Source organism: Alosa sapidissima, chromosome 15 (assembly GCF_018492685.1).
Source record: "Alosa sapidissima isolate fAloSap1 chromosome 15, fAloSap1.pri, whole genome shotgun sequence".
Lineage (NCBI taxonomy): Eukaryota > Metazoa > Chordata > Actinopteri > Clupeiformes > Clupeidae > Alosa > Alosa sapidissima.
Window position 1 is genome coordinate 7,751,619 of NC_055971.1, and position 24,831 is coordinate 7,776,449.

The window sequence follows — 24,831 nt, forward strand, 5'->3', positions numbered from 1 at the left end:
AGGAACAGAGAGAGAGAGAGATAATAACACTGGCATGACCATAGCTGTTTATAGTTTCCAAACTATACATTCACTACATGGACAAAACACTCATTTTGACACCTCAAGGGAATTTGCTGACAACTGAAGCACATAGGACAAATTCATCCTATGTGACAAACTTTATGTAGCTGTCTTTTCAGCACATCTTTAATAATTCATAAACCATGTGTTTCATTCGAAGCTGCTGACTAAAGCCCGTGACGCGACCGGATGATTCCGGCCCACCGGATGGCCCAGTGTCATCGCTCGCGCATGGTGATTTCCCCGCATTGACTCGTGAGTTCTGGCGAGGAGTGAAAGGGGGAGGGCTCGCGAGCCTCTCCCGTTTCAGGCTGTTGACGTAGCGCGCGCTGAACTAACCACTGAGTTGACTGTATTTAAATTTTGGATCACAAAGAGGGGACCTCGCGAGGGTACTTCCTACTGGCAGATTTCCTTTTACTATATATATAGTAAACATATTTTTAGGAGGAAAAAAACATGACCATATCCAGGCAATGATTTAACCCTTTCTATCAACCAATCAGGTAAGTTTTCGACTTGTTTTGTTTCACAACGTTCTAATCTAGCGCATCGTTTTAGACTCGGGACATCTCGAGTTGGGTTTGTCTGTCCTTTAGCCATTAGGCTATTTGGAAAATACTTAACCCGTGTCGATAAAATATCTATCAAACAGTTATCTCACCTTTCTGTATTATTATATGGTCTTTTGTTGTTTTAGATGCTTGTAGACTATAACTCGAAATATTAAGACTGGATAGGATGGTGTAGCCTAAATGCGCTGCGTCGCATTCTTTTTCAGGCAGTAACCAATTCTTCTGACTTTAATATATCTTTACTTGTAGCCTAAATTGTGTTTATGATCGTGCTGTACTATGATATATTTCCTAAGTCACACGAAGATGCTTGATCATATCTTAAGTTTCATTTGTCTAATGAGATTGACAACAAATAGTTTACTGCAGAAATCATGGGGAAGTTTGCGAATGGGATTGAACATGAAGTTTTTAAAATGTGTGACACTCTTTGTCCATGCCTGAAACTTCCGCACACCGGCTGCTGTAGTAAAAGCGTCATGTAGCTTAGAAGAGAAATAACGGTAGGCTAAATCTTACAAGTCCTTGTCCATTAATATCAAGTCCTAGTAGGATATGTGGTGTTTAGCATATTACCATCAAAACTAATTTGTCTTGGCACATTTTGGCACCGGTTGGCCACATTTGACGTTAGAACGACTGCCACGTAGTCTGTCATTCTGTTAAGGATTAGTCTCCCTCGGATAGAGCAGGGTATGTTTTAGTGCACCTGGTGTCAACACACGGAAACTGACAGATTAGCTGTAGGCCTATTAACAATTTGCAGCAGATGCAGACGACTTTAAATGCGCATCACTCCCGCATTTCTCACTCGTATCGTATCTCGTATTTATTTACATTGTGTTTTTGGCTGTTGTGACTGTTAACAACAACGACCTGTTATCAATATTCTGCACTTCTCCCATGTGGTCAGTTTGTGCTTACTATAAAGTTATGCACTGCAGTGAGAAATGCGAGCGAAGGAGGTTGCGTTTACGCAACCAAGCACGTCACCTTCTTTGCTCATTGTGTGCATAGAAATTGCATTTATTTCAGATACTGAGCAAACATCGCCTACTCAATAGGGCGACATGCTCTGAAGCAGGTCTGCTGTAACATTATTACGTTGTTAATAAACCACCCAAGGCACGATGAACAGCACAATAACCACTGCCTCACTTCCTCCATGATGCATGTCAGGTTGAAGAGAGTAATACAACCACGATTTGACAACATGGCAAACCAATCTACCACTGGATAGTGTTTGTAGATCCTCTCCTGAATCACTACTTTTTATACTTTTTAATTCATTGTCAAAACAATGGGTTGTAATAATGTGGTCAATGCAACACATTAAAAATAAATGACCGTTTAGTGACTTCCTTTCCATCCCACAGACAGGACATGTTTAGGTGAAACATAGTCAGAGATGCAGGACATGATCTATCCCTAATCTTTTTGTACTTTAGTTTATGCACACTTTCCTCTAAACGGGTTGTTGGTCAGTCCCACTGTTATTAAAGTTCTCTCCTGTCATTAGACAGAGGTCTGCAGAAACGATTCAGTTACATTTGAAATATCCCTGCCTTAATCTGCAGACATGCACAGCTGCTCATATATCATGTAATGCCATGCCTGTTTTGGGTGGCAATGTGGAGCCATGGACCACATTACATTTATTTCCGATATTGTGATCATTTGGATTTATAAAAATGTTTCATAGCCTTTGTTTTTCTCTGATAAAATACCATAACATTTTTAGTAATGCCCTCTAACGTGAGTCACTCATCTGGGACTCATCAGTAAAGCCTCCTGTCCAGGTCTGACCATGGTTAGATTGGTGTGGGTCAAACTGTGGAATTCACTCCAAACTCCATGCCTGTGGCACTTTTGGCTTTAGCTAACATTCCCAAGCAGACCATTGCTTCCATTGGTATCTCTCAGCAATCACACAAACACAGGAATGAAAAGTTCACTGCCATCATGAGATTTCATTTCAATTTCCTGTTCAACATGTTTAAATTGCATTTAGCTGTGATTATTCTGAGCTCACAAAGAAATAATCTAAATGACTTTGGAGTGCTCTCCAAAACATTTCCACACAATGTTCTTTTGTGGCTTTTCATAAATCAGAAATAGATCAGAGGGCAGAATTGTGATGCTTGGCATTATGTGTTCCCATATTCTTGTCGTTGCCATTGGTTGACCTAGTGGTAAGAATACACTTGGTAACATGCTCTCTGACCTCTGGCTTTGATAATGAACCCTCCCAACAAGTGAACGTCTGTTATCTGCCCTTTTCCCATGGTTCTATAGTTAACACATACACCATGCACAAGTCTGCAAGACAATAACAAATGATGTTTGTTATGTATATATTTTATATATTTACATTACATTTGTATTGTCGATTTTTGTGTTTGTAAATGAACACTTGTGTCACTTTGGCACCTGTTCTCCTCTGCAGCCCCATCCAATAGTTGCTCCATCCACAGTCATGCACGTTCCAAGATAGGGAGTCCTTGGCATATTGATGGCAATATAATGGCTATTTGTATGTTGTGTCTGCTTTGCAGCATGTATTTTTGTGCTTACTTGTGTGCTTTCCAAAACAAGCTCATGCAACCTTATATTGATGTAGTTATTCTGAGAAACCCGTTGGAAAGCACACTTTCTGCTGCGTGTCCAGAATCTGTCAGGGTCACCCTCCTGCTCCAGTGCTGTCCAGGGATCTCAGACAGGGAGAAAAACACTGCTGCTGATGTTGCCCTGGACTCTTACCTGTAATTACAGTCAGGTACACAGCTCAACAACATCTAAGTCCTGTGTTTTGAATAGAGATGTTTGCACATTGAGCATAACCACAAGGAAAATGAGGGGATACAGTATTTGTTATGGTCACTCACAGCCACACATGCTGCTCTGAGTAGAGGAAGGTTGATACTTAAGAAGTGTCCAGCTACTGTGCTTTCAGGTAGTCTCTATTATAGACACCTGAATCCTTCCGGTGCCGTTGTTGATTTAACATGCCACTGATAACATTAACAGTAACATATTAACACCAAATTGCATGTTATTTTTTCAACAATAGTTGTTCATTATTTGTCCATTCTGTCTGTAATCATATACCGATAGCTTTTTTTGTATTCCCAATGGCAGCATAGTATTTAATTATCTCTGTCCACTTAGGTCCTGCTGGGCTCCCACAGCGCCCTTCCTTGTAATATATGACTGGCAGCAGCCACAGACTGCTGCTGGAGCTATTGGTTTTCTTCCTTTGTCACATGACAAGGCCAGTTTTTGTGGCATGTCTCGTCCATCATTTAGCACAAAACATTGTGGGTAATTAAGCATTCTTGCAGAAGACGATAATTACAGATGTAGGCCAGTGAAAGTCAACCCAAGGAATTTGGGTGGTTATCCAAGGGGGCGAAGGTCACGCCCCGTTCAAGACGGTTGGCTCCTACGCAAAGGTTCGATAACTTGCACCCACACAGCAAGAGGCTTGCTTCCTTTGTTAGAGTAAAGAACTTCAGAGGCATAAATTACAAACCTAGGCATATAGATTAAAAATACTCCTCACTTTAAGTTTACTTTGTCATCTGCCTTGCCAGATTGGTTTAACCAAATGGGTCTATTTGGAGTCCACATATGGCTACGGTTAACATTCCTATCATTACACATTATACCATACATCCTACCCAGGTGGAATTCCCCAGTGTGATCTGATTATTCCACGCTCCCTGAGAGGATATTTTATTCCATAGTTCCACTTTATGGCCTTGCTAGGAATTTTGTTTTTATCATTAACATTTAGCCTTCATCCTAAATCTAATCCAAGGCTTTACATACTGGTCATGACGGCATTACTGAAGGCATAGCACGTTGCAGAGACTCAGTGATGGTTTTCCAGCAGAGGTTTGGGACCCGAAGGCTATTGGAACATTTCTGTAAGTGCACATAATATAATGCATTACAGCCTTTCTTTTAATACTCAGTCAATTTTGCCTGGTTTCCATTATGAATCCAAATGTTCCTGAAAAACATGTTCTCTATCGTAAACCTTTATGCTTTTGCCTTTGAGGTACCACAAACACATCAAAGGAGCTGGTCAACTTGGCTAAAGCAGTGTCTCTGCCAGACAGTGTGCACCAACACAAGGGGAGTTCAGAGAGTCCACGGGCTCTGGTGTCCCTCTTCTTTCTGTCCACCTTTGTTTTCCGAAACGCCATTGACGCAAAACTGGTCTATCGGTGGTGATCCAGTTTAAAGCAGGTGAATGATGTCATCCTGTCAATCTCTCCAGTGGAATTGTACACCTATGTTAGCTTTGGCAACTGGTTCCACTTGCACACAGGGTGTCTGGTTGGTCTCATTCAGCCTGACGTGTCTCTGTTGAGGGCCATGCATCACGTTGTCTGCAGCGGGCTGAGCACACAAGGCAATCCTGGGCGGGTAAACGTGTCAGCCAGCAATGAGAAACTATTTCATCTAAATCAGCCAGCCCAGCATCTCTAAAATCCTGCCTTCAAAGTGTTGTGCAGCTGAGTGTGCTCACCCAGCCAGTGTCCCAGCCGGGCCTTATAAAGGCTGGTGCCACTCGGCTTGCTGCTCTGCTCCTCTCCGCTCCCTGTGGCTGCTGCCTCTTTTCTTCTTGTGTGGTTAGTCGCCACACAGGAGGCTCCGCTGCACTGTCAAATCATGACATCAAGCTCCTCAAATAAAGGCCTCAAGACACTACAGCTGATGCCGCAGTGGATTGGGCTCAAGCATTTCCCTCTGTTACTGAAACCACACGCCACCAGTGATGTACACAGCTTTTAATCCTGTTTTTGCCTTTGAAGGCCCTCTTTTACTAGACCACGGGCAAACAAAAACGTGAGCTGGGCCCTAAAAATACACCCTGTTTGTTTCGTCCGTCATAGTTTTGGGTCATAACAAAGACAGAGGTGTTTGGTCAAGTTGGTGTAATTGGTACCTCAAACAAAGGCTTAAGGCTTAACACAGTAGTCAAAGCAGGCCTATGTCTATGTCCATCGCTGTTGTTTGTTTTGGACCATTTCTTCCCATGTGACTTTTCTGGACACTATTGTCCATGTAAGACATATAAAAGAGCTGTGATGGGGCAGTGTCTTAACCCAGGCACCACAACCTGTCATTTACCCTCTCTGTTGAGGGTTTATGTTTTATTATTTAGCATTTTTTGGGAGGTGTAAATGTTGCATTTCCTCCCTCCACACGACAAAAGTATGACGGCTGTCACCAGGCACATGCTTGGCAGAGAGCTCGACACTCGCTGGCTATGAAAAATGAGAATAAGGCGCAATAAAGGCTGACCGCAGTCAGCTGAACGAAAGATGGAGACACGAGGGATGGAGAGTCAGGCGGACGGAGGGCGAGATGCAGAAATCCGGCTTTGCGGAGGAGATCAGAACAAAACGTGCTGGCTGCTATTAAAATGTCCGGCTATTTTGGAGAAGCCATTGTGAAGCCTGGCAGAGGTTGAGACGATGGAGGGGGTGTTAGAACTACAGAGGGAGAGTGTGAGGAGGAGTATCACATGTGCGGCGGTTTCTAGTCTGTGTGGGATATGTCTGCAGTTCCAAACCAGAAAACCCAGACAAAGGGTTCCACATGAACTTCTCTCTTTTCTCTTCTCTAGTTTCTCTCTTTTTGGTGACAGGACACATATCAGTCATAGTAGACTACACAGCAGATATGTGCTGTCTCCGTTCCACGGTCAACTTTGCATATTCAAATAGTCTCTCAGTTTTCTGGTCTTTTTTTCCCATGTGAGAAGTGATGGGACTGGTCAGATGTATATGTCTGACAGTACTTGACCATCAAAAGCTCACTTTACAGGCTGACTGTGTTTTTATCGGTGCAGCTAGAGGCGATGAGTCGATAATGACATAGTTCCTATGACAAGGCCAGTTTGATTCTGGTTTGGTCCACTTAGGATAAGATTGTAGCCGGAATTTAGTTTGGAGTCGGGCTCCAAACGCCACGGTAACAAAAGTGTAGCCAGGGCAACGTCTGAAGAAACTTAAGAACCTCTCCAATTTGTTGTTTGACAGATTCCAAAATAACCCGTCTTAATTCTAGGATATTCTGGGGTGTTTTTTTTGTTTTTTTATTTATTTTATGCTCTTTTTTTTCCAAGGCTTCCAAAAGCCACAAAATAAAGTTGACCGGCTCAGAGATAGAGCTGACTGAGCTGTAATTACTCTTTATGGTATTTTAATGAAGGGGCCAGATTTAACCCAAGCCTGCTAGACAGGAGGTACATGTTCTCAGATGCTGATCTGTAAAACGCAGCTGAAATGTGAATGACAAGCCAAGCAGCATTTGCCTATTTTTTTTCAATGGGATCTCGTACAGGAGGGGGGTTGGTGGACACTTCTCATTTTTCTATTCCCTGAAATTATACAAAGTGCACATTATTGCCCAGAGCCCTGTCATTTAACCCTGAGGGCATGTTTTGTGCCCGTCGGCCAAAACCTTCAGCTCGTTTGTGTTATTTATTTATTTATTTGCTCGGAGGGAACCAGCAGTGAGTGCGTCCAGCTGGCTCGTGCGTACGTATCAATCTGCCCCAGTTGATCCTGGCATGGCGCACAGCTCCGGAGGCTGGAATCCTCTCATTTGAGCTGGAATGTGTCAGGGTGTCCTCCAAACTTGTATAAAGTTATTGAGTTCTCGTGTGCGACGGCGAGTCGGCCGGTTGTCTTCCCGACACGGCGTGGGCGAAGCCGGCATCGCTCCTGCTCCGACTTCTGCTGCCGCTGCCACCGCCTCCAATCCCGCTGCTCCGCCGAGGTCAACAGGACACCTGGCCAAGAAGCGCACCGCCCGAACACACCATGCATGCCATGCACACAGGCTCCGCTGACTCCATCCACACAAGCAGACCGCCCAGGCCATCGCTTTTACAGTCAGACAAAGGTGGATGGCTCTGGTAAGGCAGGTATTGCAGTCTTCAGGTGTATGATCTTCAGCTGTTCTAGTGCATGCTGCATGCCTGTGAGAGAGTTCACATGCTTGCTTTCACCACTACAGAGGGTGGAGAAGTGGTTGTAATGTGCAGTGACTGTATGCGTTAGCATGTACCCTTGCTTTCGTGCCAAATGCATCAGTCAACATGTCCTCTGCACTTAAAATCTGAGGTCTGTGGTGGCGTGGAGAAGCCACACGCTCTGCGCTCCGGGCGCACAGAGAGTGACCAGTGCTCCACCCCAGCCCTATCTCCGGGTGGGTGTCTGCTGGGAGCGGACGGTGCACGAGTGGGCAGAGGAGGGGCCAGAGTCCCGCTGGAGGGACGGGGTGTGTCTGTGGTTTAGAGTGGTGCTATAAGGGATGCAAGGCTGTCTCAGGCAGGTACACTGCGGTTCTCCTCCTCGCGCTGAAGCCATCGCCTGCCTCCCTGCCTCGGTCTTGCCTCCGTGTCACGGAGCATCGCTTAGCATCCTCACTCTGTCGCCGGGGCAACCCCGTCATCATCCAACGCCGCGCTGGGGTAAGTGGAGCTCTCAGGTGACACCTGATTGCTTGATCTCTTCCTCATCCATGTCCCATCTAGGGGCACTCTGCAAACAGAGAGAAAGAGCTTAACTTACTCAGTCATTAGAGCATCTCTGACTTCGCTAGAGAAATGCCATGATTTAGAATGCGCGCCGAGGAGGCACATCAGTTTGGACCTGTTACATTCTGTTTGCATCTCATGAATCTTGAGCTGAGTCAGAGTGCGGTTGGAGTTTAATTACTCTGCTTGCTCTTCTAGTTGTTGTTTTTTTGTGCAGTGCAGCAAAGAAGCCGTTTACAGCAGGCTCTATAAATACTGCAGGATTTTGTGTTTTATGTACAGCATGTTTTAAATTATTTGCTCACGCTCTCATAATCCTCATGTGCACTTGAGATGGTATCAGCAAAACTTCCTGTTGAGCTGATCAGTGTAAAAACAAAAATACCTGGCAGGTGGGATTTTATGTCCATTTTTACTGTGCTATATGTCACAGCATGTGGTATTGATTTATGTATATTCATAGACTTTTACAGAATCCTTTATTTTCATGTACCTTAGGATCACAGCGGTGGTCAGATTTTTCCCCAGTGATGTAAACATGACTTTTTTTTCAGAGCCACATTTTAATATTTCCACAGCCAATGAGTCTGGGCATGCATTCTCAGTTCTCATATTTCATCAGTATCAGTCATTTTGTAAACGGTATCAGTAACTTCTACAGATGCTCTCAGATTATAAACAAGCAATCTGTTAACAACAATCTTAAAGACTGAACTTGGATTTCAACAAGCTCAACTATCCAAGTTAAGTTTTGCACTTATTCTAATCATGATGTACATCCTGAATATTATACCCATGCCATGGCTTATGGCCTGTCTATGTGTCCTTCAGGTTTTGTTTGTTGTGTGTGTGACACTGAGAGAGGAGCAGAGAGGGAAATGAGGACAGCTGAGAGGGCAGCAGACTGTTAAGCGGGTCTGGTGTGGTGCATGTGGGCCAGATGTGGGCCAGAATCAGCTGCTCTGGGGGAGCAGGAGACAGAGGGAGCAGTGGGAAGCGAAGGTGTAAATACTCTTCAGCCATGTGTGGGATAGAAATAGATTGGAATGCTTTGGCCCTTAGGCTCACTGTGCCCTCTTGCTCTATGAGACTGAGAGACAATTGCACCTCCCCCCTCCTTCTTTCTCTCTGTCTCCCTCTCTCTCTCTCTCTTTCTCTCTTTCCCCTGTGAGAGTGTGATCAGCACAGTGTCATGGAGGTGATATTATCTGGGGAAATTCAGGTCAGTGGCTTACTGTTGATCGCACATAGCCTGTGCTCCTGCTGCCTTGTGCAGAGTGGCTTTGGCTGAGCGGACACTTGATGAAGGGCAGAGTGGTGAGATAGAGTTGGGAGTTGGGTTTGGGATACTCTGGGTCTGGAGAAAGAGACGGGAAGAGAAGATATGTCATTCTTCTCCTCTCCTCTCCTCTATGCTCCTAGTCTTCACATTTTCATGCTTTACTCTACTTCTCTTTTTCACATATTTCTTTTCATTTCTTCTATTCCCTGCATCTGTCTGTCTGTCCACTCTGGTACAGTAATGTTGGCTTTATTGTGGCGCTTAAACAGTGCCCAAACAAAGAGCACAAATCCTTCTAAAAACCACTGGCCGACAGCTGCTGTAGCCAGAGGGTATTTTTATACCATTGTGGCCGCACCGCAACAAAACATGGACAAAACATGGAGTCAGTCATTTACAGGCAGTTATTAACAACAAACGCTGTTTACCTGTTTGGCTGTGTTGTTTTCCCACTGTTTGTGGTCAGGAGTGGTGTCAGGTAATGGCGTGTGATGAGAAGTTTTCCCCCTCCAGGGGAGAGAGGTTGTTGTAGTCGTGCCAGGACAGAGGGGGAAGGAGAACTTTTATGTCCTTAAGTCAGTGGTGTGTTTTATCATGCCTTCCCGTTTTAATTACTGAGTGTGTCCTCAACTCACCTCATATTTTTCTCTTTCCCTCTCTGTCTCTGTCTTTCTCTCTCTCTCTTTCTCTCTCTCTGTTTTTCTCTCTCTGCTGTTCTCTCTCTGCTGTTTTGTTTCACAGATCATATGTTTATAGAAGAATATATTGAAGATGATGATGAACCACCTCTGCTGCTCAGCTCCTTTCCTTTTTATCGTAAGTCCCTTTCTATGTGTCTTTGTGAGTGTGTGTGTGTGTGTGTGTGCATGTGCCTGCGTGTGCACGTGCGTGTGTGCTCACAATAGGAGTAATTATCAGTTGTGATGAATGAGTGACTGCAGATTGGCCGAGGTCTCTGGCACCAGGGGGGCACATCACTCCCTACAACAGTAACAGCAGTAGCAGCATCCCTGTCTATCTGCCACATGCCCCCCTCCCCCTCCCTTACTCTCTCATTTATATTCATTTAGAAACAGTAGTGAGGTTCTAATGAAACCACAGTCTAGCTTCCCTGAATTACACTCTTTTACAGAAACCTACGTTTGAGTCATTCCATCAGGAGTGTCACACAACCCCTTGAGATTCACTGAAACAACCCAATCCTTTAAAAAAAGCCACAAAGCAGGGACTGTGCAAACAGTGTGGTCTGCTCTCAAATATCTGCACTCTGCAGCTATGTGTGAGTTCAGGAAGATGAAAGAGCCTGAATGTGAAACGAATGCGAGGGTTTGACGCAGTGGAGCTGTTGCTGGCTGCTGCGACTGGCCCGGGGGCTCCGAGCCAAGCCAATGTTCTGCTTTCATCCTGATAACGGTGTGCTGCAGACACCCCCCCCCCCTCCTTTCCTCTCCACATCTTCTCTCCTCCTCCTCTCCCTCTCAGCGCCCCCGGCCTCCCACCCCACCCCATCCCTCAGCTAATGAGTCAGCAGTGGAGACGTGAGTAAGAGTGGAGGCCTGAGACGGGACGTGCCCCAGGAGCACATCCTCCAGGGCTGCCCTGACTGATGGGGGGGGGGGGGCAAGCTGACACTCAGAATCAATTCCAATCAACTCCCCGTCACCCAAGTCCTCAGGGATGTGTGGAGTGTGATGTTTGGATGGGTTTCAGTCTATGACTGCTTGTGTTGGTGACTGGAAGTGTGTGTGTGTGAGTGTGTGTGTTGTTATGTTGTGTTGTGAGGTTTGTGGCATGTTTGAACATGTATCTGAAGATGCCTGTCAATGTCATTCATGGTAACCCTGAGTATGTTTGTGTGTGTGTGTGCGTGTGTGTGTGTATGTGTGTGTGTGTGTGTTGTCCCATCAGCTGCTTGGTCTATGGGGGGTGCTGGCAGCACAGTGTGGCGAAGGCGAGGGCTGTGTGTGTCAGCAGTGTCCAGCAGGACAACAGCCCACCAAGGTGAGATTCACCACTAACCACCTTCCTCCAGAACCCCTCCTTCAACACACCATAGTGAACAGACTCACAGCACTTCTGTGTTGACATTGTCCCAGCCATGTTCTCTGAGCAGTCACGCCTATCTCTTTTCATGTATTGTCAGTGTTATGCAATGTCACCCCACTCTCTTGTCTTGTGTCCATGTTTTGCAATGAGTTCATATGGATGGCTGTCTTTTAGTTTACTCTGAGTCTATATGCTGTACAATTGCATGAAACCAAATAGTGTATTTTAGAATGAGAACTCTGTAGTCTCTCATGTTAACTTTAGGTTGATGTATTGGTCTTTATGTCTTTATTATGTGTAATTACATTTTTATTTCATGTCAGTCTTCTAAAGTATGTTTTCTTTTCTAATTATCAGGCTTGTGGGGAGGTTGAGGGGGCTGAGGTGGTGGGGTGCCAAGCCTGCCCGGCGGGCACCTTCTCCAACACCCACGATGCCAATCAGTGTCGCCCCCACAGCTCCTGTCAGCTCCTTCACCGCAAAGTGGTGGCTCTGGGCACCTCAGCCACGGAGGCGGTGTGTGGAAGCTGCCTGTCTGGGTAAGAACCACTTTCACCCTGTGTGTGTGTGTGCGTGTATCAGTGTGTGTGTGTGTGTGCGTGTGTGTGTGTCACACGAGCTGTTACAGACCATGTGCACTCATCAGGGGAGAAATCATTTGCCCATTGTTAAAACACTTTACTACGGCGCCCATAAACCCTGCTCCCATCACCCCCAAATGTGCATTTTATTTTTACACTTTATGGGCCTGTGCCTGTGCCTTGGGCTGGGGCTGATTGATTGCAGCGGGTTCAGCGGGGAGTGGGTGAAATGAAATGTGCTCCTAGCATGTTTGTAATACCGGGTGGGTTTTTATGTTCCAGGTTCCACCCAGCCGCGGCCCAGAGGGCCTCCTCCCTGTACGCCTGTGTGAAGAGTGAGTATTAACTTTCCCTCTGTGTGTGTGTGGACTCAGTGTCTCATTTCCACTGTAGACATTGAGTCCCGTTTGCCACTCTATAAGTTAATAGTGTATGATGTATAGTGTGTCAGGCTTGCCTCTCACCGCTCTCTCTCGTTTGTCTCTCTGACTTTCCCTCCTCGTCCTCGGCCCGGCAGAGTCTGCAGAGCGGCTGGTGCGGGTGCCTCGGACGGTGGGAAAGAGCTCCCCCCGGGGCTCGGGCTTGGCGGTGGCCAACGCCACCAACGTGCGTGGCGGCGGCGGCCCGGAGGAGAAGAGCGCGGAGTACGCCGTGTTCGCCCTGGTGCCCATCTTCTGCATCATGGGCCTGCTGGGCATCCTCATCTGTAACCTCCTGAAGAAGAAGGGCTACCGCTGCACCGCCGACAAGGAGGCCGGCAGCGAGGAGACGGCCACGCCCCAGAAGGAAGGTATGCGGTGTGCAGGCACACTCACAGACACACACATGCACACACCCACACTCTTAGGGTCACAGTCATCCATACATACAACATATACGTACATATATGCTTTTGTTCATAATTCCAAACCGGCACACCGGCGCTGTTGTCAGTAAGAATAAGGACTAATTATACGCACTGACCACACCACTGGCCCCAGAACAGGCACACAAAACCTAAACCCCCACAGGTTCTACAACAGGCGTTCACAAAAACAACACCCCAACATATCCTACAACAGGCGTTCACCAAAACGATACACCCACAGGTCCCAAAACAGGCGGACTCAAAAAACGACACCCCCGACAGGGTCTGCGTGGGAAAGCAGGGCAGGTTCTGCGTGGGAAAGCAGGGCAGGGTCTGTGTCTGGGGACAAAGCCGCAGTGCTCTAGAGCCACTCCACATACAGTACATTCTAGACCTCGGGGTTGGGATAGATCTGTGTGTGGTTAACCGAGATTACACTCGGATGGGTCTCTTCCTGACACACCCACGGTCTGAACCACAAGGCTCACGGAAAAAGAGGTATAGATTCCCTCTGGGGTGGGGAATAATATTATTCCCTTTGTGACTGGACAGAGGGAGTAGGACAGCATGTACAACGAGTTTGGATCAGGTGAATGCCATTGTAAATTGCCAGTCACCAAGAGACGAGGGAGGCTCATTGTGTGATCCTGTGTTTCCACTGTGACATTTAGGTCTGCCAGCAGCAACAGCTGACTTCACTTCACGGTGTAAAGCTGTTAGGATCATGGTGAGCTTGTTGACATGTTAAAGTAAAAATAATAACAAGTCGTGCACCAAAACAGCTCCCATTTATAATTTGATACGTGTCAAGTTATATTTACAAATTATATATTACAATCTACATTTCTTGAGATTGCTTTTTACTATACTGAACTGTAGTATGTCGTCAATGTTTGTTTTTGTTGGTGATGGTGTTACAAGTCAGATCACTATCTGTTGGGATCTAATGATGACGCCTGTGATTCAGTAGCGCTACATTCCATCCGCTCTCATCACCCCCAGTCATTCTACTCTCTAGTAACCGCCATGTTGTGAAATCAGACCCTCGCGACTAGGTAGGCCCCTCTCACTCCCGCCACCTCCTCTTCTCTCTACGCCCTCGTTGAGCAGTCCGCAACCCGACACCCCGTACGTCTCTACTTTCCCGGATCAATAATTCAATCAGGCTATAAGGCCGTGTGTGGTCAGCCCTTAGGTGTTGTGATCTGGGGTTTCTGTGGTCAGACGGTTGGCATGCAGACAGTTTCTATGACGATACCAAGCATCATCTCATGCCTCTGAAAGTCTTTCCCAAATGCATCATTGGCATTTGGATTCACACCCCACAGCCTCCACATCAGACACTGTAACAATGTTGTGAGGGATAGGGTATCCCCTATTCACTAAAAAACACAGAACCCCAAACCTACAACACTAGGGTGCCAATGCAGTCCAAACTGGCTATGGATAAACTTAACAGCAGAGTCCTAATTTAGACTAGAGATATCAGTGCTTGCTCAACCAAACCCACAGATAGCAGAGAGATTTGCTGCATGGTTTGAATATTTATGTCTCTAGTGACTTTGGTGGAGTCAGGATAGCAGGCTCTAATGCCCTAATGTGGATTTGAAGGCTGTTGCGGTGCAGATGAGCAGGAGGACCCGTGGGGTCTGCTGAGACTGATGGAGAGGGCAGAGCTCCCTCAGGACACTCAGGATATTCAGGACTCCGGGAGTGACTGGGCTGGGGGTTTGAGGCTCAGGACTCCGAGAGTGACTGGGCTGGGGGTTTGACACTCAGGACTCCGAGAGTGACTGGGCTGGGGGTTTGACACTCAGGACTCTGAGAGTGACTGGGCTGTTGGTTAGCGTGTGGAGAGAGTCTGCAGTGCTCCTTGGTTAGTGCAGAGCTCTGTATGGAGGGGGCTGCAGCAGAGTAAGTGAGGTGATCCGAGGGGTGGGACAGAAACTGAGAATGCTGTGAGGTGAGGGAAGAGTGTGTGATGTGTGGAGAAAGATGAGATCAAGAAATAAGAGCTAATGAAATGTCTAACGGTAGTCTATTCTGGGATGTGAGCTGTAGGACGGGAGTACAGCATATAGATAGATAGATAGATACTTTATTGATTCCCAAGGGGAAATTCAAGAAAAATAAGTGTGCAAAAAGTGTGGAAAATGAGAATGCAAATGGGTGGCAGAAAACACCCAAACATCACTATAGACTTTTCCCTGACCCAGCACATAACACCTGTTATATTATCCATTAGCAAATGCCTGTTATCTTATGATCCTGTCATCCGAGAGACGAGTCTGATCACAGTCCTCCTGACAGCTCTCACATAGCAGCTATGTCCCTGGAGGGGATAGAGAGAACCCTGTGCTCTACCGTACTGCAGTCAGTCTTTACCGACACATGAAAGAGGCTCGAGCTTTCTCACAGCACCTTGTTTTGGGGCTTATGTAACTGTTCCAGTCTGACAACTTCTTACACTGGTGCTATCCTAAGAGGGGTTTTAAGGGAGACATCTTACCCTGGCATTTTGCCACATCCTCATTCTGAAATGTCAGAGAGGTAGTTACACAATTGTACAAGTGGCCCAGACTTAGTAAAAAAGAAGTGTCCTCTATGCTCTAGTGTGGATCTTGCGATTAACTTGTGTTATAACCTGTCCTTAAAGGGGGCAAGGCCCATATGCCCCAGATCAAAAACAATGTTGATGATTTGTTTTAAAACATGAAAGAAAAAGCATGAAAGTTAAATTCAGTTGTGGTTGCACAAGTCTAAACTGGAGCTATTCTGATAAAGTGAGGCAATACATAGGCCTAGTCAACCACAACATCATCAGTATTTGCATGTTGGTTTAGACTGGAAAGCCTGCAATTCTCTTTGGTGCATATCTTGTGTTTTGAGCATACCTGAAGATATTGTATAGTATTGTAATATCAATATAAGAGTGAAATCGAAGGCTAACACTGTGTTTTTGTCTCAATGTTTGTTTCTGACTCTCGCAGCATGGAATTATGTTGCTGTGCTCATTTTTGCCAGTATGAAACTGAGCTGTACCAACATCAGTTTACATCAGCAAACTGATGGTTTCTGAAAGAGTTTCAAGGGCCATAGATGCATGATGGGGCTTTGAGCATGATCAGTACAGAGACCTCCAACCCCCAACCCCAGCCTCCACTGTAGGGATGCTGCTAGTCTTCAGGCACCCCACCCCTGCAACCTATGCCATACTACGCTCTACTTCAGGCAGATATATTTGGATTGATTGGGCTGAAACTTAATTAGAGGTCTGTACTAAATGTAGCAATGTTCTGCCAGCTATTACAAAGTCCATTTACCAAGAGTGATGGTATGGCATTGGAATTGATTATAGCCCACTTAGCTGTCTGCATCCGCCAAGTAATATTAACACCCCAAGGAAAGGTTTCAGTATAGTGTAGCTGTCACTGTCAATGTGAAGAGGAAGTAGAGGCTTTTGCCATATATGGATTTTTTTTTTTAGAGTAAAACCAAATGTGACAAAGTTACTAATGACTGTGTGACCGCATGACTCTGTTCAGCGGTGTGCTTGTGTGAGTGCATGCCCACATTCACATTTGATTTTGGTCGTGAAAATGGTGTCAAGGGGGACAATAGGTGCAGGGCAGGCACATTAGAATAACAATGCAGGAAGGGCTGCCGTTTCACAGTGTGCTGCACTGACTGCACTCAGTGCAGCGGAGAGCTGAGTGAGCTATTCTTGGGCTCCCCATCTGCTCTGATCCGGTACTGTGAACCTGCACACAATGAGGCAAAGAGAACCTGATAGTGCAGGGCAGAACCGTCTCGGAACTGCTGTAGACGCGTTTGAACGCGTCGCAGTCATAGAACCTGATCTCATGATGCTGCTGTATTATCTAGCCTGTCATAATCACTGATTAATTGTTCCCCTCTGGTTTGCTCACAGAACAAAACTGCATTCAAAAACATGACCTAGAACCCTGAGAAATATGAAAACACATATGGAAACAAATCTAATCATGCCATCATTTTCCTGTGCCAGTTTTACTCATACGTCATCTGCTACACCTTCTCCATCTCCAGGTAACCCCTGCCCATATATTGTAGATGACCCTAATGAAGACACCATCAGTGTGCTGGTCCGCCTCATCACTGAGAAGAAAGGTAAGGTGTCTCTGCTGGCGGTGACTCTGGATCTGGATCTGATTTGTTGCTCGTGGTGTCTGTCATGTCTGGTGCTCTGCTGGCTGAGATCTCATTAGTCCGTTTCATCTCGGTCTCCTTCCAGAAAATGCTGCTGCCTTGGAGGAGCTTCTGCTGGAGTATGAGAGCAAGCAGATGGCTGTCAACAAGGCCTCATCCATCAAGTGAGAGCACACACACACACACACACACACACACACGCATACACACACACACATATACACACACATGTATATAACAGCATAATCACAGAGGTGTATGACGTGTTTTCTAGGAGAGGTGCTATTCTGTGCAGGTGAAGTCAGGTCACCTGATATCTGTCTAGAACTGCATGTAGGTCCCATGTATAAGTGAGGTTAATGTTTCAAGCCATGGAAAGCATTCAAGACAATGACTGGCCTAAATGGCCTGAAATGTTGTCTGTGCCCTAGTTTTAAGAGACAAACCTGGCTCCTCCTAAAATTATGTCCAAGAAAAAATAATAGTGCCTTGTGCCATAGCTAATGATGGTTCTTGATGCGTATTGGCACTCTGCTGCCCTCTTATCAGGCAGTGAATTGAAGGAAATAGGACAAGGACATCTATCAAAGGAGATATGCTTTGACAGGCAGGAAACTGCTGACAAATCGGTGCAGACTGTACGCAGGATGTTCCTAACATTTTATTGAACTTGAAGGCTTTTAATAAAAAAAAAACTTTTGTGAAGCAAATAACAGGTACTACGCTAGATGACCTACGCATGTGTAATCACGCAGTAGTGATTCAGCCATCAATCAGCCTGGAGCATGATTCACTTTCTCTCTCACTGCACTTGACACACTTACTCTCTTCTACCCTGTAGCCTATCTGCAGCATGCATCATTGCAAACATGCCGCAGCTTGATCACACACACACACGCGCGCTCCGGTGGCACTGTGGAAAAATACTGTGCCAGCGCGTGTGCATGTGGACTTTTTTTTTTTGCTTCCCTCATCACTGTGCCCGTCAAAAGGGCCCGCTCTCGTTGGCTCTTAGTTCTAGAAATCTTTTAATGCCAGGCCCTTTCTGTGTGGCAGGCGAGGGTGGCAGCCGCATTCAGCTGACACGCGCCCATGGGCTCTTTCAGCCCCACACAATGGAACAATGAGCAGGGGGGTCGGGGTGGGGGCGGATCTGCGGCAGGAATCTAACCGTGTGCCATAGCGCTGTTACAGGTGGGACGGGGGTTTTATTCAGGGAGGTCGCAAGAATCACATACACTATTGCAGGTGATAGTGCAGTAGAAGACTGCTTTGGTTATGAAACGGCAATTCTTCAGCCGATTATTAATCTCTACCTGTCACATAGTAGTGTCAAGAGCACTCTTATTTTTGTTACTTTTGTTATTGTTATTTTTTATATTATAAAAATGTTATTTTTCATGAAGGAAAAGGAGAAAAAGTATTAAAATCATTTATGAACATGAGATAACGTTATAGCGCTTCCCTTCTTGCCACACTCTTATTCTCTATGCTCCTTGTGTCTCAGGTTCCCCGGCCTTCCTCATCTAGCTCAGTTCCACTCGCTCCCGCGGCTGTGTCCCCACCAGCACCTGCACACCATCAACGGCCTGGCCCCGCGCTCGGGGACCTGCTGCTCGCGCTGCAGCCAGAAGAAGTGGCCCGAGCTGCTGATGCCCATGCACATCGACACTCACAAGACCTCCAGCCCCCCCGCCCGCACCCCACTGCCCAGGGAGGTCACCATCCTCTCCGTGGGCAGGTGAGAGTGCGCTATAGCCTACACTGTGATGGTAATACAGGGCAACACTGCATGAGAATGAGCAGAAGACTACTGTGTCCATAGATACTATTAAACTGTGTCCATATACTATTAAACTTTGCAGCGTATAGTGTAGTTCACTGGCCATATTAAAGCTGGTAAACCATTCAAGTCATTTGTAGCAACTAACACATGAAACACCAAAGTCTTCAAGAAGAATTCCTGAAAAACGTTCTGGAAAAAGTATGCTTTTACTGGACTAGAAATTGTTTTTGGATGGATTACTGAAAGGGAAAACATGCAAATATGACTGGATAATAAGTGGTTATGTAGTTAGGAAAAGCCCCCTCCCTCCACAAAATAGATCAGTCTTTTGCTTATAACCATCTCCACAACAACCTACATTGCAATTACCTGTGTGTAATGAATATGTGTAATTGTATGTGTGTGTATTACATATAAGAAAGAAATGTCAAGTTCTAGACTCTTCCTAATCCTCCTTGGCTCACGGACAGGTTCCAGGTGGCTCAGATCCCGGAGCAGAAGGGAGTCGCTATGGAGACGACCCAGGTGGAGTCCAGTGACACGGACTCGGTGGACACGTCTCACACGGAGCCCGCGGACGAGAAGTCCCTGCTGGGCCTGTCCTCTGCCTCTGTGTCCTCCAGAAGCAGACAGGAGGTGAGTCAACCAGTCCGCACCTGCATGCAGGACACACACACACACACAGTCAGAGGAAATAGTGAGGAGCCAGGAACTGTGGCGCTGTTTTTGCTCTGTTCCTTCAATACTTTCATTCATCCCTCCATTCTTTACACTCTTCCTTTCTTTTCTGTTTGTTTTGGTCTCAGTGTGTACTTTGTGACGTGTTCATATTTTCATATCTGTCCTACTCATGGCATCTCAATTGTCTTCATGCCATTCTTTCCCTTCTTGTTCAGCCCCTCCCTATTGTCTGTATCCTAGATGTCGTTGGGCCTCAGGGCTGTACTGAACTTCAAGAAAAAATCTGTCTCGTTTTGATTGTAACTGAACAATTCATTGTTTGTGTGGGTGTGTGTGTGTGTGTGTGTGTGTGTGTGTGAGAGAGAGAGAGAGAGAGAGAGAGAGAAAGTTGGTCTCGGCATGCCCATTCTTGATCCAATGGTTCAGTGGCAATAGACTACTCAAGTGAATAAAGCAATTAGCCTAATAAATAAAATATTTGTCTCACTCAGTACATATATCTCGTAAATTGGTGAATATCCCACCGTCAAGATTATTATATTTGAAAATTCCAATCTATCGCACCTAAATATCAAAAGTTATTTCTACTGACATGCTTCCTGGTGACATAAAAACACAAATGGTTTCCCCTTGATATAAAGGCTGACATAAGAGACATAAGCTAGGCAAGATAGGTACAATCCCAGACTGTCCTGAAAAATAAACAAAAACAAGAGGATGTATACAATGACAATGTCTCAAAGTGTTAATGCTTCTTTCCAAAAATCTCACCAGAAGTTGTTATTTAAGGGGTTATTTTTAAAAAAATCTTCTGGGGGAGCATGCCCCAGGGTCTTTAGTAAAGACCCAGACCTAACTAAGCTGAGTTACCAACCTTTTGATGTGGAGGGCCCATTTCACGTCTGATAATCCGCCTTTGTGTGCACACCTTTTGCTACATAGTGCGCAAGTTTTACACACTTATTTTAGTAAATGGTGCACTCATCTTAGTAAATAATGCACTTACTTTATTCTACACACAAGCGAAGTGAGTGAGTCCCGCCCCAAAATCTCACTCCAAGCTGAGCTCAAAACTTGAGAACCCTGTATTTTAGTATTGCGACATAAAACTAGTTTACCAAAAACCCTCCCTTGTCATCAAGGCCCAAGGCCTCTGTCTGCTCTCCCCATTCCCCACCCTGTGGGTGTCACTTAGTCTTATGTGCCCCAGTGAACATGTCGCCTCTGACTGACACTTGGTGTACGATGGTAATTTCAGGAGCCGAGGCTGGTCATTAGGCTCGGGGAGAGCAGCCTGGCCATGTGACAGGTAAACATTTGTGTTTCACGCTAAGAGCTATCGCTGTCTCAACACTGACTCCAGGCTTACATTATAACCCATTAGCTAGTACTCTCTGCTTCTGCTAGCACTGACACTCTGCGGCTGGCTGGCTCTGTGGGTGGGTGGCATTCAGGCACGCTAGCTGTCTCTCTGGGCCCAAGGCTGGTTGGCTCCTTGGTTTTCGGGATCAGGGCTTGAACACAGAGTCACTGAGTTCAGCATCGCGTCGATGAAATATTCAACAGCTCAAGTGTTTTGGGTTTGTGAGGAGGCGATGTTTGGTGTAGAGCAGGCAACACACGCACAAACATACAAACAACATACATACACAAATAAACAATAGCATAACAGTCCCCCACCTTTCTCTCTCTCTCTCTCTCTCTCTCTCTCTCTCTCTCTCTCTCTTTCTTTCTGTGCCCTCTGTCAGGTCTGTCTTTCTCTAACATTCTCTGTTTACATTAGCATACCCCATCCCCCTGACCAGAAGAGTAATGGGCATGTATCCATGTCACACACGCACATGCACACCCAAACATCCCCTCGCACATTCTTCCCATTCAGAACCTCCTGTCCTGTAATCTAGCACTGGCGTGGGGCAAAACGGTGTGCACTAAATTTAGAGTGTGTCACTGTCACGCTGTGTCTCTGAATGTACAACCTTTTGAAATATTTGTCTTCATTGCATAACCTAAGGAGAGGGAGGGGGCATGAGACCCTTTCTGAGTAAACTCTCCTGAGGACCAGAGAGAACACAGGGGAGGTCTGCTAGCGCGCGGCTAACCTCTGCTAACCTGCAATCCAGAGAGGTGTCATGGGGATATTTTTTCCTATGTTTCCGTACTCCCAGTCAGGGGTTCAGAGCTTCCTCTTAATCACCTATGGTGCAGGCAAAGTGCTAGCCTAATGTATTTTAGGGTTTGCTTCCTCTCCTGACTCCTGTCTCACTTAAGAGGAAGAGGAATCGCTGAGTCAGTATGAACTGCTGAGATACACTCTGCTGCCCTCTACTGGTTCTTCACTAATATTGCTAACTTTTGGGAGATGGTAGTAAATGCAGTGAAATCCTTGTATGATCTCCTGCTTTAACTTGCTTCTCTTCTGTCTTTCTGTTTGTAGGTCCATGTGTAAAGTGAAAAGTACACAAACTGGGTGAAGATAATGACATCATCAGCAGACGCCAGAGGATGAACAGAGCTCGGGTCAGACTGCCTTTGAAGAAGAGAGGGGAGATTGATCCCCATGGGGATTCAGTCTGGAGAGCTGTGTATTTATTACATAAACTATTTGCTATCCTATCTTGGTTTTAAAAAGCAATACAACTCTGTTTTTAGAAGCAGACAAGGTAGAAGGAAAGAAAGTATTTTTCGTCTGTATAACTGTGCTTCCATATGACTCACCTTAGCTGGTTGAAGTCAAGCCATGCAGTGCACATCAACATTATGAGGGCATGATGTACAAACTAACAGTGGCGCACGCACACACACACACACACACACACACACACACACACACACACACACTGACACACATACACACTGATACATATCACTGACCAACAACATATACTGCATTACAGTACACTACAACTCAACTCTACATTGAGAGCATGAACATAATGAAGGCCTATGCTCTTCAAAGGATTGTTAACACCAAGTATTACTGGAGAGACCTAAACAAGTATGTGGGTGGAATCTTTAATTATCTTGTTTAATCATTTGGAGAACAAGTGGTGTGGCTGAGCACAGAGATCCCTCTGATGCCACCAACACAATCCTGATCTTCTACTTCTAGGTTTCTTCTCACAACATGATACCCATACAGACATGAACAAGCCAACATTTACTGTCATAGATGCAACTTAGATTCTAGCTTTTAACTCTTTGGAATGGCTTTCAGTGCTAGAAGGCTGCTTGTTATTTGTTTTTCAGTTTTGCATCAGAATGACTGATTTTGATGCCAAAGCACTTATTTGAATGATTGTATATATGTATATGAGGGTGCAAAAGGAAGGGGTCATTTTATACATTTTCACCAGCGCGAAGTGTGGTAGAGTACGGAAGCTAACAGGGTGATTTCAGCGTGGCATTGCTTTTGCTGTGCCTCTTTTCTCATTCAGTTCGACTCATTCATATTTCCATAGGAATGGAATGCACTTGTATCCTTAGCTTTGTTCTGAAGGCCCGGACTTCCTTTTCCCTGGAAGTGTTCTCTCACACACGGCCCTTCTACACTATGAGAACACTTCCTCCTTTCCCAAAAGGACTGAGTCAGATGCCATTTCCCCTCGTATGCTCAGGGTTCTTCGTGGTCGCCTGTGGTCTTCCCTGAAACTCACTGTCCCTCTCCTTAAGCAAGACACTACCACATTCCCACTATGAAATGTTTGAGAAGTTAGAAAAACATTTGGTAGATGGCTACGATCCCAGTCCTGTAGCTGCTACATGCTACTCATCTGAGCTAGTAGGTGAGAAGACCTGTGACGCTGCTCTTGCTGGGAATGTCTCTTAACATCACATTGAGGATGTGTGTGAAGTCTCACACTTCACCTCCTGATTTCTGTTTTTCGCCCCAACCCTGCGGTCTGGGCTTCAGTTTTGTTTATCAGGCAACCCACAGGTGGCCTAATCTTACTGGTGCTTCACAAAGCTGGAGGTTGTTCCTCACAAGACCTCTGTCTCCTGAAACAGTAATCAGGGGTTGGAACGACACGAAAAATAGATTAAGGGGGAGGGGGGGAAACACATCTGCGACACTGTGGTCGTACAGGAGTCTGTCACCAAAACCTACCTCCTTTCAAACAATTAGGCATAGGAGTGATATCTGAGACACATACGTTTTCTTTTTGTCATATCTGCATGATGCGGAGCATCCTCACAGAGTGGGGAGCCCCTTTAGTGTGAGCCTGATCTGGGTGTTCATCTATCTGAGGATAACACTAGCCATGTCAGCTTCACAGAGACCGTCAGATAAAGATGCAAAAGGGATTGCACAGTACTCTCTATGCTCTCCAAATACGCAGAGACACTCAGCATCACACATACAGCAAAGGGGCACAACCATTTTCATGGAGATCTCTCCTTATTCCTGGTACATTTTGGGGTGTGTTCACCTTGAAAACATACAATCATTGCTGAAACATCAAATGTGAAAAATCATGACTTTGATAGGGTTTGTGTTTTTTTTGTGAATTTTAATGGTATTTGACTTTGCTCAAATGAAGACTGACCATTTCATTTCATTCCTCTCAATAATGTTTAAGTATTTTTATTAGTATTATTATTTAAACTGAAAAAGGAGATAGTGGGAGTAATGGCTATGTTAGTGTAGCTTTTGTTTACAAGCACATTTTATAGGGTGGAATTTTGTATTTTGTATTTTCTGTTTTTGTTTTGTTTTTATTTTGCATTCAGTTCTAGAAGGTTCTTAATCAGACCTTATTTATTGTTTGGACACCTCCATGTCTCATCTCCTATGTGTTATGTATTTTCATCTCAAAACCAATGTGGTGACGAACAGAAACAGAAAATATCATCACTCCATAACTGTAGGTTTTATTTATTACATTATGATATTCCATATTCATAATATTTGTACTCTTTAAATAAAGAAACAATATATGGCAATAGTTCTGACTGTGTATGGCTCTGTGTTTTCTGAACATTCTAGGAGTTTTTGCCCCTTGTATTCCTGAACAAAAACAACAACATTCACAACATTCAAAACAAGTCTGAACAAAGGAATGCTTATGAGGCCCCCTGCTGGCCGTTACATTTCAGCCATATTTGATTCAGGGCCAGGCTTTTTACAGTTTTTCTCAGTCGCTTTGGTACATTTCTCGAATCATCCTCGACATTTGCAAAACAGTAAGTGCATTTCTCAAAACAATTCGTACAAATAGCA

The 24,831-nt window shown here is 45.4% G+C and overlaps 1 protein-coding gene across 2 annotated transcripts; it reads left to right on the plus strand.

The window, feature by feature from the left end:
• Positions 1–406: 406 nt before the first annotated feature.
• On the plus strand, positions 407–24,556 carry relt (RELT TNF receptor). 2 transcript variants are annotated; one of them, XM_042063410.1, is made up of 12 exons: positions 407–569; positions 10,223–10,297; positions 11,390–11,482; positions 11,885–12,066; positions 12,391–12,443; positions 12,626–12,898; positions 17,024–17,104; positions 17,229–17,307; positions 18,651–18,884; positions 19,400–19,565; positions 20,869–20,919; positions 22,048–24,556. In XM_042063410.1, the coding sequence occupies exons 2-11, from the start codon at positions 10,253–10,255 to the stop codon at positions 20,914–20,916; spliced, it is 1,254 nt and encodes a 417-aa protein (XP_041919344.1). In that variant the 5' UTR covers positions 407–569; positions 10,223–10,252; the 3' UTR covers positions 20,917–20,919; positions 22,048–24,556. The 2 variants fall into 2 exon arrangements, with proteins under 2 accessions (XP_041919344.1, XP_041919345.1); XM_042063411.1 differs by lacking the exon at positions 20,869–20,919 and having other exon boundaries at positions 409–569.
• The last annotated feature ends 275 nt before the right edge of the window (positions 24,557–24,831 follow it).